At 36.3% G+C, this 15120-nt stretch overlaps 1 protein-coding gene across 1 annotated transcript in view; it reads left to right on the plus strand.

Annotated features, from left to right (window-relative positions):
* Window positions 1-15120, plus strand: part of CCDC171 (coiled-coil domain containing 171) — a 362781-nt gene that overhangs the window by 133665 nt on the left and 213996 nt on the right. Inside the window, exons 12-16 of the mRNA XM_032636251.1 lie at window positions 557-663; window positions 2412-2501; window positions 3364-3564; window positions 6126-6293; window positions 7833-8021. Coding sequence (XP_032492142.1) covers window positions 557-663; window positions 2412-2501; window positions 3364-3564; window positions 6126-6293; window positions 7833-8021 — 755 coding nt within the window. The remainder of the gene's footprint in view (window positions 1-556; window positions 664-2411; window positions 2502-3363; window positions 3565-6125; window positions 6294-7832; window positions 8022-15120) is intronic.

Here is a 15120-nt window from a genome sequence, read left to right on the forward strand (position 1 = left end):
CATGATGTGGCCTATGTAGATAATAGTATTTTTATTATTTATTTCAAATTGTAACTTGAGAATTTTAAGGATTGAAGAACATTATTTCCAAGCATAACAGAAAATTATGTGCTCTTGTGTTCAGAAATTGTTTAAGAAAAATAGGCCTGACTGATCAGAAACACAAGGACCAAAGTAAATGTATGTAACTCCTCCAAACAGTGTTTAGTATAGACTGTTTATTTAATTGTTGGATAACAGGTGTGTACAAATACTTCAGTTACCTTGGAAATAGGAAAAAAAAAAGAGCTTTACTACTAACTACAAGGTGGGCATAGTAAGGTACAAAGTAGACATAAATTTGGACTTGATATATTATGAACTTAATTTGATCACTTGTTTAGAAAAGCTATTAATACTAGGCTATACAGCAGTATACTTAGGAGAATAAGATTCTACTTGGTATATCATGATGTCTTTTCAGTTATATCTAATTGTAATACCTCTGTTACTGTTTGCTTAGCTTTTGTCTCTTTGCGACTTTTACGGTATATTTTCATCCTCTATTTTTCTCTAGGCATCCACAGGGACAAAGATAAACCTCCCAGCTTCTCTGTTGTCCTTGAGAGTTTGAGGCGTACCTTGACAGATTACCAGAACAAGCTGGAAGATGCATCTAATGAGGTAACACTTGCACTGTTTGGCTCCACACACATAGCCTTCGGCCTGCAGCAGTACGTATTACTTGCTTGTTACAAAGGTCAAAAGTATTGGGAATGTTGATTTGACAGCTTCACAGATACAAAAAATAACAAGTTGTCTGTCACTGTTCTTTCTTTAAGTGTGGCCTAAAGTCGGGTCTCACTCTCTCTTCTGTCACACTACTATTTTCAAAGTTATAAAGACTGTCACTTCTTGGTCTTCATAATTTATCTATTTTAATTTAACAAAAGAGTTATGCAACTCACTTAGTTAATATATGTTATATTTAAATGTTAATGTGTTTTTATGAAATTTAGAATAGGTACTGGAGATTCAGGGTTTGCCAGCATTTTGGCTTAGGAGTTCTACAAATTGTAGAAGTCAATAAAAAAGAAATTAGTGTGAATTCTCTAAAGGGAGTAAAGCATTAGAAGGTTTTAAAAACAAATATCTGTTTGATGTAGCTTGGAGGTTTTTAGTTTCCTGATTGAAAAAGCTCATGCTTTTATTTATCTTCTCTTTTGTATTGTTTAACTTGTGGGTTGATAATTTTCTTGGGTATTAAAATGTTTTATGAATTTGTGCTTTAAAAATTGAAGAGTTTATTTAGTTACATCTTGTTAAATTAGAGAATATGAAGTAACTACATTAAACACAGTTAGTTAGCAAAGCAACAAACAATTGTTCCAACCAAAGACAATCCACATAGCATGGAATTTAGTGTTTATCCCTCTGTTTATCTGTTTCTTTTATGTAATACAAAGGCCTTGAAACCCTTATATTGCCCATAAGAAGAGGCATATTTTACTTTAGTTTGCTAAGGTGAATAAAGAAGGAAAAGTGAGTCTTCTTAATGCCCTCAGTAATTGTAATTGTTCAAAAGGCATAAAAGAAAGTGACTGAAATAATTAAATTTCTATAAAGAGCAAACATTGCTAACTCTCAGTGAGACAAGACAGCCTGTATTGTTAGTAGTTTATGAAACTCTTCTGAGGCCTAGGTCTGGAAGCTGCAGGGTAACTAGGAACATATTACCCACAGCGAATTGTTATTTGGGAGGATGAATGTCACATGATCCTTAGCACAGTTGAAAAGTCGACTCAGCAGGCTTTGGCTTAGTAATGCGCTTTGTTGTGAACCAGTGCCAGAGACAGCAGTGGGGAGACCAAGGGGTGGCTGCAAAGAAAGCAAAAAGAGCAGTCTGACAGAAAGAAGAATGAACTGTCAAAGAAAATAAATCACAAGCGGAGCAGGACCAACTGATGACCTGCCACAAGCCTTCCCAGTAGGACAGCATGTGACCGACCCTGAAGTTGTCATATGGACTGAGAGACCAGTGAATATTCTCGTGATGTAGAAAGAACAGTCTTCTGGTCTGTCCTTTCTTCTTTCTGTATAGATACCATTGCTTCTGGCATTTTGGTCCAGTAGGATTTTAAGAATAAAGTTGTATTTGTTTACAGTAAGAATGAAATCCTTTATCCAGATATCTAGTAAAAACACAATAACATTACCGACATTTTAAGCTTGAATGCTTTCTTTTCTTTTTAGCCATGTGAACTTGGGACAGAAATTACATAGATAACCAAAAGAAATAATTTTTTAAGTCTCTGAATTACTATAAAAAATTTGTATTTAAGTAATTGCATAAAAAACGTTTAAAGATTAGCTTTTGAGTTACCCACCGTTGAAAAATATTTTAAAAGTTTACTTACGTTTTCTTTCATCAGCTAAGCAACATGAATCATGCTAAGGAAAAGACATCTAATGAACTTGAGTCTACCAAACAGAAGGTAGAATCTCATGCTAAAAATATAAAGGTATTGTGATTTAGAATAACTTTTTCCTTTTTTATTAAGAAACAAATATAATTATTTAGGGAATTTTTTTTTTTAGGGAATATTTTTAAGTAGAGATATCTGAAAATATATCTTCCTATTTTTGATTAAGTATGTTTAGATACAATTAAAAACTTTTTTTGTTGTTGGTCAAAGTAAGAAGAATGTTTTTTCATTAAAAAAATAAAACTTGATTGGAAATTGTTTTGATTAAAGGAAAAATTCATTTCCCAGATTTAATTATAATACCATAGATTCAAAAAATCATTTAAGATTTGATATCCAGCCTTAGATACACATTCAGCATATTTTACATAGCACATCAGTATTTGGGTTCAGTTTTCACCATTTTGGGGTGGAGCCGTTGTTTTTAGTACATCATGCCTAGTAGTGGGCTGTGACCACACCTGGCTAAGGTCTAGGGCAACAATTTATTTTATTTTCTGTGCTGGTCTTATGTACTACATTTTTGCAAAATTTTACTAATCCAACGTTCAGAGTTGGGATTTTTTGGTGTTGGTTCATGTCGTTTGTCATGGACATACTTGAGTAGAATTTGTTAAGGGTAAGGAGTAAATAGTTCAGCAGAATTTTATGTCACATATTTGAGATTTCTATTGGTATTTGGAATGTCATTGGGAAGTAAATGTTCTTATAGTAAATGTAAGAGATTTATTTTTAAAATGTTATTTACAAGTTTAAAAAATTTTTTGGGCTACCAAGTTATAGTCTTATAATGAGTTGAAAGGAAAACTCTCAAAGAGCTTTTTGGAGTAAGTAATTAACATTTTATATTTAAATGTTATCATCTTGATACAATCTCTTTATTTGGTGTCTCCAACAGTACCTTCAGGATAAATTGGCTGATGTCAATAAAGAGTTAAGTCATTTACGCACTAAATGTGCAGACAGAGAGGCTCAAATAAGCACTTTAAAAGTGGAACTACAAAATGTGCTGCACTGTTGGGAGAAAGAAAAGGCGCGAGCAGCCCAATCTGAAAGTGAGCTGCAGAAGCTTTCCCAGACTTTCCATAAGGATATCGAGGTATTACCTGAGACAAGATGACTGTCAGGAAAGGCCTTGCACTAATCTCAGTTTTAGAAGTTTACATCTGTCAAGTGTCTGTTTTTATTCTTATTTGATTTAATTCAAAAAATTCTTCTGAGCTATTTTGAAATGTTCATGCCAGCTGCAAAATCAGTCATTCCATTACTCTTGTATGATCCTATTTTGAGAGAGAAATAAAGTAGTTTAACCCTTTTATCATTTGTACAAGTAATTTTCGCTATTAGAACATCCTATCCCAAGTAGCTATGCTCCTAACAGTCCTGTTTGCCAATGACAAAATTATTTTTTATTTCAGTAGTTTAGTAGCCTGCCATGGTGGAAAGAATCTTTTTTGTAATCAGAAAGAATTGACATGGATAGAGGTACTTTTATTTACAAACTGTGAATATGGACAAGCCACATAGCTTGGTCTCTCCACATCTTTGTTTCCTTATTTGCAAAACAGGAATAATATCTACTTTAATAGACAGTCACCTTACTCTTTATAATTGTAGGATATTAAACAAAATTTAGAAAAATACAAGTCCCACAAAGTTAAAAGTTTATTTGGATGCCCTTGAGAGTTACCTCTCTGTGTTAATTTATTAATGGCTTCTTAAAATATTATGACAAACTTTTATATAACTGTATGAGCCTGTGTGAGTAGAATTATTATCTTATATTTTCTTTTACCCATGGGAGGTAGAGCTAGTCTAGCTAGTGTGGAACTAGTTTATCTGAGTCGTCCTGCATATTGAGTTCATTACTCCAACAAATACGAACATGAATGCCAAGAGAGTAAAAAGGAAACATTCTTTCCACTCTTCTTACAGTCTGGGATTTAAATTGTGTCCACATGAAGGGGCTGGAATTGTTCTACACATCAGATAATGATTAAAGTAAAGGAAACTAGAAGCCTGACTGTATTGTAAAGTCAGCATGTCTACAGCATTGTGGTTGGGTTCAACATGTGTGAATTGATTTTGGATCTTGAGATTCTCTTTTCACGCCAAATGGATGATTATCATGCATGGTTCATCACAGCCCAAGCGAAAAGGACATGATGGCAACACAATGAATTACCCTTTCGGAAGAACTCGATCACTTGGCAAAATGTGGAGAGGAACGATTTTTAGTGCCTGAATATTCTGTTTGGTTAGTTATATTTAATAAGATTTTTAAACATCTCAACTTAGTTGAAAACACAAAAGACATCTTTAATTGCTTAAAAAAGAAAAAGACATAGCATATTTATGAAGACTCTTCTGATATCCTAACTGAAGTTTGTGGATATAACTACATATTCAAATTTTTTGGTTTTTAAATTGTTATATTTGGAAAAAAACTAAGGTGACATACAGGGAGAATTAAAGATGCACAATTTTATATATATTGGAAAACTTTCACCACAATTTCTAACTATAAAACCTTTACGTATACTACATTCAGTTTTTCTTATCTGGAAGATTAGAATTCCTATTTTTTCCTCTTAAATTTTCTTCTTTTAAAAGTTTTCCTGCTGATCTGTTAAAAAATCTTGAGGGAACTTATTTTATCTACATAAAATACTCATTTTGCAGCCTCACAATTACCTTGTCTTGAGTTCCATTCTTTGACTTTATAGATGAAATGCCTTATAAAGAGAGCCATTTAGTATTTTAGTAAGTAAACTCTCCTTGTGTGTTCAAGATGGGATCAGCTTTTTACTGAATCTGCAGTATAGAGTTTCTAGGCCATTAAACAATGGATGGTTTAACTATGACAATGGCAATATAATTTTAAAGGATTTTTTAAACATATTTTTAATTGGACAGTTTTGGAAGTATATCTTGGGCAGCTATGTCCATTTTTTGGACTGTTAACTTTGTAATATTTAAACACCTACAAATGCCCAGTGTGCCAAATACGGTATGAACTTCTAAGTGGGGAAGAAAAATGAGCCCATCTTCCACCTCTTTCATATCACTGTCTGCTTTGCCTAGGGGGCTTGGGATAGATTTCCTGTAAGTGGTAAGTAAACTGGAATCTCTGGAGGAGGAGGAAAGCTGAATACTTGTGTCCATGTAAAGTACAGATATTGGTATAACTTTCTCTTCAACAGAGCTGGGTAACGCTCTTCTCTTTATATTTTTTGACTTAAGTAACATCTTTTTTGGTAAATGTAAATATGAAATTATAGAATTACCATACTAAGTTCCAGTTACAAGGGCTTAGAAACAACTAGTCCAGATACCTCATGTTACAGCTGGGGAAGGTGAGGTCTGAACAGACACTTACTCAGATCACGTCCTTAGCAGTAGCAGAGCTGGTGTCAGAACCCGGGTCTTCTGGCTTCCTGACTTGAGATTTTGGTTTTGAAAATAAATGTAAGCAATTTCAAGTTTCTGCCTGATGCTTAATTTTGAATGTAAAAAAAGTCACCAAAATGGCAATGTTCTGATACTTGAGTATCTTCATTTCTTTCCAGGATTTTTGAAATAAATTCTTCACCATGTATCTTACGTGTTTTACTTCTTACGGTGTTTATATACTGGATTTAATTTCTTTTTTTCTTGTAGGAGAAGCTAACCTTCCTTCATACGTTGTATCAGCACTTGATAGCAGGCTCTGTGCTCATAAAACAACCAGAAGGCATGCTGGATAAATTCTCTTGGTCTGAGCTTTGTGCAGTTTTGCAGGAGAATGTTGATACCCTGATCGTAGACCTCAACAGGGCTAATGAGAAGGTAACTGTCCTCAGGCACCAGATACCTCTATTAAATTCAGTGACATTTGTCCACATCACAGTATCATTAAGAGGGGCTGACATTCATCTTATTTCAAAAAGAATTTGGGTGTTAATAATTCAATACCATTAATTATGGCTTGTCTACAACTCAGTTTGATGCCATTGCTATGGGCATGTAAATGTGACTGAAGTCTGTATGAAGTCTCTGAGCTCCACTTTCTGTTCAGGACATGCTAATACTGCTAGCCAGTGTTAGCCACAGGGACCTAATTAAAAGAAAATAAATTAATCTTACTGATGAAGCAATTCAAAGAACTTAGTCATTTACATTAATAAACCAACACTTTATGTTAGCATAAAATAGAAACAAGATACAGTTATTCAAAACATGATCTTAAAATTCTTTGCTCAGGAAATAATGAGGTGTTACTTTAAAAGCACTTAAAATTTAAAACTTATGATATTTCTTGTAATATAACAAACTGTATATTGCAAAACCCATTCAGTGCTTTAGAATGTAAGAAGGATATGTTGTAGGAGAAAACAGTAGACTATTATGGTGCCTTTATCATTCACAAATCTAGGAATTCAGTCTTTCCAAAAAAAATTTAAAAACCTCGTTTTGGTTATTGAAAATGAAAGTGGCTTAGCAGTCCAATGTATTCCTCCATTTAAGGTATTGATTCTTATCCCAGGTCTATTGAACTAGTCAGAACTATATTTATGTGATCTAGTTTCCAGATCTTAGTTGCAGTGACATTTGCTCTTAAGGGACACAGAGAGAAAAACTGTTCCGTAAGTTTTTTTTTCATTACTTCTGTTGAAGTAATCAGCATCTCGGCCCAGTTTTAGAGTAAGAGCATTTTGTCTTGGTCTGATTGGCAAACAATCATAGGCACTGAGAAGTAGGATTGAGGAAATGAGGGAATAAATTGTGAGAAGTGGAGATGCTGTTCTTGATTGTGACTATGTGTATGACGGATATGAAAAGTACTGATAATGAAAATGAGTACATGTTTTAATCCTCTGAGATGGTATTGTGTTTCAATAGTTTTTCGTAGTTTCAAACATCATTAATTGTCATACACATTAGATGATGAGGATTTTCTCTCCAGTGTTTTGAATGTGAAATAAAAAATGGTCGGAACATTCTTCTTTGTTATATGTAAAATGTTTGTAGATTTGTAAATCTCATTTAAATACTTCTTTCCCATTGAGGTATCTGAACAGTTTGAGCTTTGCTTCTAGAGGTTAAAATATTCTTCTTAATTTTCTCAGTAAAGTTGATTATAGAATAAGTAACTTTATTAGAGAAAAAGAATAGATGTCATCTATACATGCAATTCACACATTTTCTGCTAAAATATAATTTTGTTCTACTAATTCCTGTTTCTTAATTTTTTTTCATTTTAACTTAAAATTTTTATATGATCTTAAGGAATAAAATGTAGTAGAAAATTCTGGAATAGCTTTTGGGGGAGATGATACAAAGGACTTGTTTGTGAGCCTATCTTATTTGTTGCATTTCCCCATTTAGATAAGTCATCTAGAGTATATCTGTAAAAACAAGTCTGATACGATGAGAGAGCTTCAGCAAACCCAGGAAGACACCTTTAACAAAGTGGCAGAGCAGATCAAAGCCCAGGAGAGCTGCTGGCACAAGCAAAAGAAGGAACTGGAGCTGCAGTACTCCGAACTCCTCCTGGAGGTACAAAAGAGGGCACAGGTACGCTACTTCCACAAAGAGCTTTAAAATGGAATGCTCAGTCTTTTACTTACAAGTGTTTTCTTTCAGTACCCATGGCAAGTCAGTTACAACTTTGGAGAATCACACAGAACTTGCTTGTTAGGTACACATACATGTGATCATGCAAACACACACACACACACAATGGGCCTGTGTGTACTCTGGTGTATTATGGATTGTCTTTTATTTAAGTTTGGAAGTAGATGGGTTTCTGGTTAAAACATCCTAGAATATGTGGATCAATTAAATACTAAAATTGTATTTCCCTTATTTTATTTTATTATTATTTTTTTTTGCGGTACGCGGGCCTCTCACTGCCATGGCCTCTCCCGTTGCGGAGCACAGGCTCTGGACGCGCAGGCTCAGGGGCCATGGCTCACGGGCCCAGCCGCTCCGTGGCATGTGGGATCTTCCCGGACCGGGGCACGAACCCGTGTCCCCTGCATCGGCAGGCGGACTCTCAACCACTGCACTACCAGGGAAGCCCCTATTTCCCTTATTTTAGAAATAAAGGTTAAGAAACTTTGGTAAAATATTGTCTGTTTTAGTGTAGATACCCTTTGATCCAACTTATTCCATTCGTGGGGTTTCTATGTGAACCATCATTTTAATTCATGTGGGGTTGAAATTTGTCATACCTCCTAACATTGTTGAAGGACTAGAGTTGTAGTTGTAGACCCTATAGCAAACTATTGTCTGTGAGATATAATATGTCCTCTATGTTGGATTCGATTGAGAACAGAAATTATGGGTAGTTAACAGAACCATATTTTTTTCCAGTACAAAATATTGTCAACATAATTTATATGGTTAACTGTCACCCCTGCCCAATGAGGAATAACAAAGATAGTGTGTACTTTTTTGTGTATTGCATTTAATAATAGGTCACTTGTTCTCAAGATAAGATACTTAGAAACCAGAAGGCTGTATATTTTTCCCATACTTGATTCAGTATATATCTTCTTTATTTGATCCACTCATGCTTATCTTGGCAAGTCTAATTAAAAAAGGAAACCGCATCTTATTTTACTTTATTTTTATTTATTTATTTTGTTGTTCACTTTAAATTTTTTTTCCTTTTTCTTTTGAATTTTATTTATTTATTTTTTATACAGCAGGTTCTTATTGGTTACCTGTTTTATACATATTAGTATATACATGTCAATCCCAATCTCCCAATTCATCCACCACCATCATGCCTCCCCACCACCCACTTTACCCCCTTGGTGTCCGTACGTTTGTTCTCTGCATCTGTGTCTTTATTTCTGCTTTGCAAACTGGTTCATCTTTGCCATTTTTCTAGATTCCACATATATGCGTTCATATACAATATTTGTTTTTCTCTTTCTGACTTACTTCACTCTGTATGACAGTCTCTAGGTCCATCAACCTCTCTGCAAATGACCCAATTTTGTTCCATTTTTATGGCGGAGAAATATTCCATTGTATACATGTACCACATCTTCTTTATCCATTTGTCTGTTGATGTCATTTAGGTTGCTTCCATGACCTGGCTATTGTAAATAGTGCTGCAATGAACACTGAGGTGCATGTGTCTTTTTTTTTCTTTTTGTTTGTTTTTTTGCGGTACGCGGGCCTCTCACTGCTGTGGCCTCTCCCGTTGCAGAGCACAGGCTCCGGCCACGCAGGCTCAGTGGCCATGGCTCATGGGCCCAGCCACTCCGCGGCACGTGGGATCTTCCCGGACCAGGGCACGAACCAGCGTCCCCTGCATTGGCAGGCGGACTCTCAACCGCTGCGCCACCAGGGAAGCCCTGCATGTGTCTTTTTGAATTATGGTTTTCTCAGGGTATATGCCCAGTAGTGGGATTGCTGGGTCATATGGTAATTCTATTTTTAGTTTTTTAAGGAACCTCCATACTGTTCTTTATAGTGGCTGTATCAATTTACATTCCCACCAACGGTGCAGGAGGGTTCCCTTTTCACCACACCCTCTCCAGCATTTATTGTTTGTAGATTTTTTGATGATGACCATTCTAACTGGTGTGAGGTGATACCTCATTGTAGTTTTGATTTGCATTTCTCTAATGATTAGTGATGTTGAGCAGCTTTTCAAGTGCTTCTCGGCCATCTGTATTTCTTCTTTGGAGAAATGTCTATATAGGTCTCTTGCCTATTTTTTAATGGGGTTGTTTGTTCTTTTAATATTGAGCTGCATGAGCTGTTTATATATTTTGGAGATTAATCCTTTGTTGACTCGTTTGCAAATATTTTCTCCCATTCTGAGGGTTGTCTTTTCATCTTGTTTATCATTTCCTTTGTTGTGCAAAAGCTCGTTAAGTTTCATTAGGTCCCATTTGTTTATTTTTGTTTTTACTTCTAGGAGGTGGGTCAAAAATGGTCTTGCTGTGATTTATGTGAAACAGTGTTCTTCCTATATTTTCCTCTAAGAGTTTCATAGTGTCCGGGCTTATATTTAGGTCTCTAATCCATTTTGAGTTTATTTTTGTGTATGGTGTTAGGGAGTGTTCTAATTTCATTCTTTTACATGTAGCTGTCCAGTTTTCCCAGCATCACTTATTGAAGAGGCTATCTTTTCTCCATTGTATACTCTTGCCTCCTTTGTCATAGATTAATTGACCATAGGTGTGTGGGTTTATCTCTGGGCTTTCTATCCTCTTCCATTGATCTATATTTCTGTTTTTGTGCCAGTACTGTATTGTCTTCATGACTGTAGCTTTGTAGTATAGTCTGAAGTCAGGGATTCTGATTACTCCAGCTCCATTTTTGTCCCTCAAGACTGCTTTGGCTATTCGGGGTCTTTTCAGTCTCCATACAAATTTGAAGATTTTTTGTTCTAGTTCTGTAAAAAATGCCCTTGGTAATTTGATAGGGATTGCTTTGAATCTGTAGATAGCTTTGGTTAGTATAGTCATTTTCACAGTGTTGATTCTTCCAATCCAAGAACATGGTATATCTCTCCATCTGATTGTGTCATCTTTGATTTCTTTCATCAGTGTCTTACAATTTTCTGAGTACAGGTCTTTTACCTCTTTAGGTAGGTTTATTCCTAGGTATTTTATTCTTTTGTTGCAATGGTGAATGGGAGTGTTTCCTTAATTTCTCTTTCTGATCTTTCGTTGTTAGTGTATAGGAAGGCAAGAGATTTCTGTGCATTAAATTTGTATCCTGGAATCTTACCAAATTCATTGATTAGTTTTAGTAGTTTTCTGGTGGCATCTTTAGGGTTCTCTATGTATAGGATCATGTCATCTGCAAACAGTGACAGTTTTACTACTTTTCTGATTTAGATTCCTTTTATTTCTTTTTCTTCTCTGAATGCTGTGGCTAAAACTTCCAAAACTATGTTGAATAATTGTGGTGAGAGTGGGCCACCTTGTCTTTTTCCTGATCTTAGAGGAAATGCTTTCAGTTTTTCACCATTGAGAATGATGTTTGCTGTGGGTTGTCATATATGGCCTTTATTATGTTGAGGTAGTTTCCCTCTATGCCCACTTTCCGGAGAGTTTTTATCATAAATCGGTGTTGAATTTTGTCAAAAGCTTTTTCTGCGTCTATTGAGATGATCGTATGGTTTTTATTCTTCAGTTTGTTAATATGGTGTATCACATTGATTGATTTACATATATTGAAGAATTCTTGCATCGCAGGGATTAATCCCACTTGATCATGGTGTATGATCCTTTTAATGTGTTGTTGGATTCTGTTTGCTAGTATTTTGTTGAGGATTTTTGCATCTATATTCATCAGTGATATTGGTCTGTAATTTTCTTATTTTGTGACACCTTTGTCTAGTTTTGGTATTAGGGTTATGGTGGCCTCATAGAATGAGTTTGTGAGTGTTCCTTCCTCTGCAATTTTTTGGAAGAGTTTGAAAAGGACAGGTATTAGCTCTTCTCTAAATGTTTGATAGAATTCACCTGTGAAGCCATCTGGTCCTGGATTTTTAATCACAGTTTCAATTTCATTACTTGTGATTGGTCTGTTCATATTTTCTATTTCTTCCTGGTTCAGTCTTGGAAGGTGATACCTTTCTAAGAATTTGTTCATTTCTTCCAGGTTGTCCATTTTACTGGCATAGAGTTGCTTGTAGTAGTCTCTTAGGATGCTTTGTATTTCTGCACTGTCTGTTGTAACTTCTTTTTCATTTCTCATTTTATTGATTTGAGTCCTCTCCCTCTTTTTCTTGATGAGTCTGGCCAATGGTTTATCAACTTTGTTTATCTTCTCAAAGAACCAGCTTTTAGTTTTATTGATCTTTGCTATTGTTTTCTTTGTTTCTATTTCATTTATTTCTGCTCTGATCTTTATGATTTCTTTCCTTCTGCTAACTTTGGGTTTTGTTTGTTCTTCTTTCTATAGTTCCTTTGGGTGTAAGGTTAGATTGTTTATTTGAGAGTTTTCTTGTTTCTTGAGGAAGGAATGTATTGCTATAAACTTCCCTCTTAGAACTGCTTTTGCTGCATCCCATAGGTTTTGGATTGTCATATTTTCATTGTCATTTGTCTCTAGGTTTTTTTGGTTTTTTTTTTTGTGGTACACGGGCCTCTCACTGCTGTGGCCTCTCCCGTCGCGGAGCACAGGCTCTGGATGTGCAGGCTCAGCGGCCATGGCTCACGGACCCAGCCGCTCTGTGGCATGTGGGGTCCTCCCGGACTGGGGCACGAACCCACGTCCCCTGCATCGGCAGGCGGACTCTCAACCACTGCGCCACCAGGGAAGCCCTCTAGGTATTTTTTTATTTCCTCTTTGATTTATTCAGTGATCTCTTGGTTGTTTAGCTTCCATGTGTTAGTGTTTTTTACGTTTTTTTCCCTGTAATTAATTTCTAATCTTATAGCGTTGTGTTCAGAAAAGGTGCTTCATATGATTTCCATTTTCTTAAGTTTACCGAGGGTTTTTTTGTGACCCAAGTTGTGATCTGTCCTGGAGAATGTTCCATGTGCACTTGAGAAGAAAGTGTATTGTGCCACTTTTTGGTGGAATGTCTTATAAATATCAATTAGATCTATCTGGTCTATTGTGTCATTTAAAGCTTGTGTTTCCTTATTTATTTTCTGTCTGGATGATCTGTCCATTGGTGTAATTGAGGTATAAAGTCCCCCACTATTATATTGTTCCTGTTGATATCCTCTTTTATAGCTGTTAGCGTTTGCCTTATGTATTGAGGTGCTTCTGTGTTGGGTGTGTATATATTTATAATTGATATATCTTCTTCTTGGCTTGAGCCCCTGATCATCATGTAGTGTCCTTCCTTGTCTCTTGTAACATTCTTTATTTTAAAGTCTATTTTATCTGGTATGAGTATTGCTACTCCAGCTTTCTTTTGTTTTCCATTTGCATGGAATATCTTTTTCCATCCCCTCACTTTCAGTCTGTATGTGTCCCTAGGTCTGAAGTGGGTCTCTTGTAGACAGCATATATATGCGTCTTGTGTTTGTATCCATTCAGTGAGCCTTGTCTTTTGATTGGTGTATTTAATCCATTCACATTTACAGTAATTATTGATATGTATGTTCCTTTTACCATTTTCTTAATTGTTTTGGGTTTGTTTTTTTAGGTGCTTTTCTCCTCTTGTGTTTCCCACTTAGAGAAGTTCCTTTAGCATTTGCTTTAGAGCTTGTTTGGTCATGCTGAATTCTCTTAGCTTTTGCTTGTTTGTAAAGCTTTTGATTTCTCCATTGAATCTGAATGCAGTCCTTGCCAGGTAGAGTAATCTTGGTTGTAGGTTCTTCCCTTTCATCACTTTAAATATATCATGCCACTCCCTTCTGGCTTGTAGAGTTTCTGCTGAGAAATCAGCTGTTAACTTTGTGGGAATTCCCTTGTATCTTATTTGTCGTTTTTCCCTTGTTGCTTTTAATAATTTTTCTTTGTCTTTAATTTTTGTCAGTGAGATTGCTGTGTGTCTCAGCGTGTTTCTCCTTGGGTGTATCCTGCCTGGGACTCTCCATGCTTCCCGAACTTGATTGACTATTGCCTTTCCCATGTTAGGGAAGTTTTCAACTATAATCTCTTCAAATATTTTCCCAGACCCTTTCTCTTCTTCTTCTGGGACCCCTGTGATTTGAGTGTTGGTGCAAAGGTCTCTTAATTTAATGTTGTCCCAGGGGTCTCTTAGGCTGTCTTCATTTCTTTTCATTCTTTTTTCTTTATTCTTTGCAGCAGTGAATTCCACCGTTTTGTCCACCAGGTGACTTATCCATTCTTCTGCCTCAGTTATTCTGCTATTGATTGCTTCTAGTGTGTTTTTCATTTCAGTAATTGTATTGTTCACCTCTGTTTGTTTGTTCTTTAATTCTTCCAGGTCTTCATTAAACAGTTTTTGCATCTTCTCGAACTTTGTCTCCATTCTTTTTCTGAAGTCCTGGATCATCTTCACTATCATTATTTTGAATTCTTTTTCTGGAAAGCTGCCTATCTCCACTTCATTTAGTTGCTTTTCTGGGGTTTTATCTTGTTCCTTCATCTGGTACATAGCCCTCTGCCTTTTCATCTTGTCTATCTATCTGTGAATGCGGTTTTTGTTCCACAGGCTGCAGGATTGTAGTTCTTCTTGCTTCCGCTTTCTGCCGTCTGGTGGATGAGGCTATCTAAGAGGATTGTGCAAGCCTCTTGGGACTGGTGTTGGGTAGAGCTGGGTTTTGCTCTGGTGGGCAGAGCTCAGTGAAACTTTAATCTGCTTGTCTGCTGATGGGTGGGGCTGAGTTCCCTCCCTGTTGATTGTTTGGCCTGAGTCCCACAGGCGCCTTGGTGGGGCTAATGGTGGACTCTGGGAGAGCTCACTTCAAGGAATACTTCACAGAATTTCTGCTTCCAGTGTCCTTGTCCTCACTGTGAGACACAACCACCCCCTGCCTCTGCAGGAGACCCTCCAACTCTAGGAGATAGGTCTGATTCAGGCCCCTATGAGGTCACTGCTCCTTCCCCTTGGACCCTATGTGCACACTACTTTGTGTGTGCCCTCCAAGAATGGAGTCTCTGTTTCCCCCAGTGCTGTCGAAGTCCTGCAGTCAAATCCCGCTAGCCTTCAAAGTATGATTCTCTAGGAATTCCTCCTTCCCTTGTCGGACCCCCAGGTTGGGAAGCCTAACAT

This window comes from Phocoena sinus, chromosome 6 (genome assembly GCF_008692025.1).
Source record: "Phocoena sinus isolate mPhoSin1 chromosome 6, mPhoSin1.pri, whole genome shotgun sequence".
Lineage (NCBI taxonomy): Eukaryota > Metazoa > Chordata > Mammalia > Artiodactyla > Phocoenidae > Phocoena > Phocoena sinus.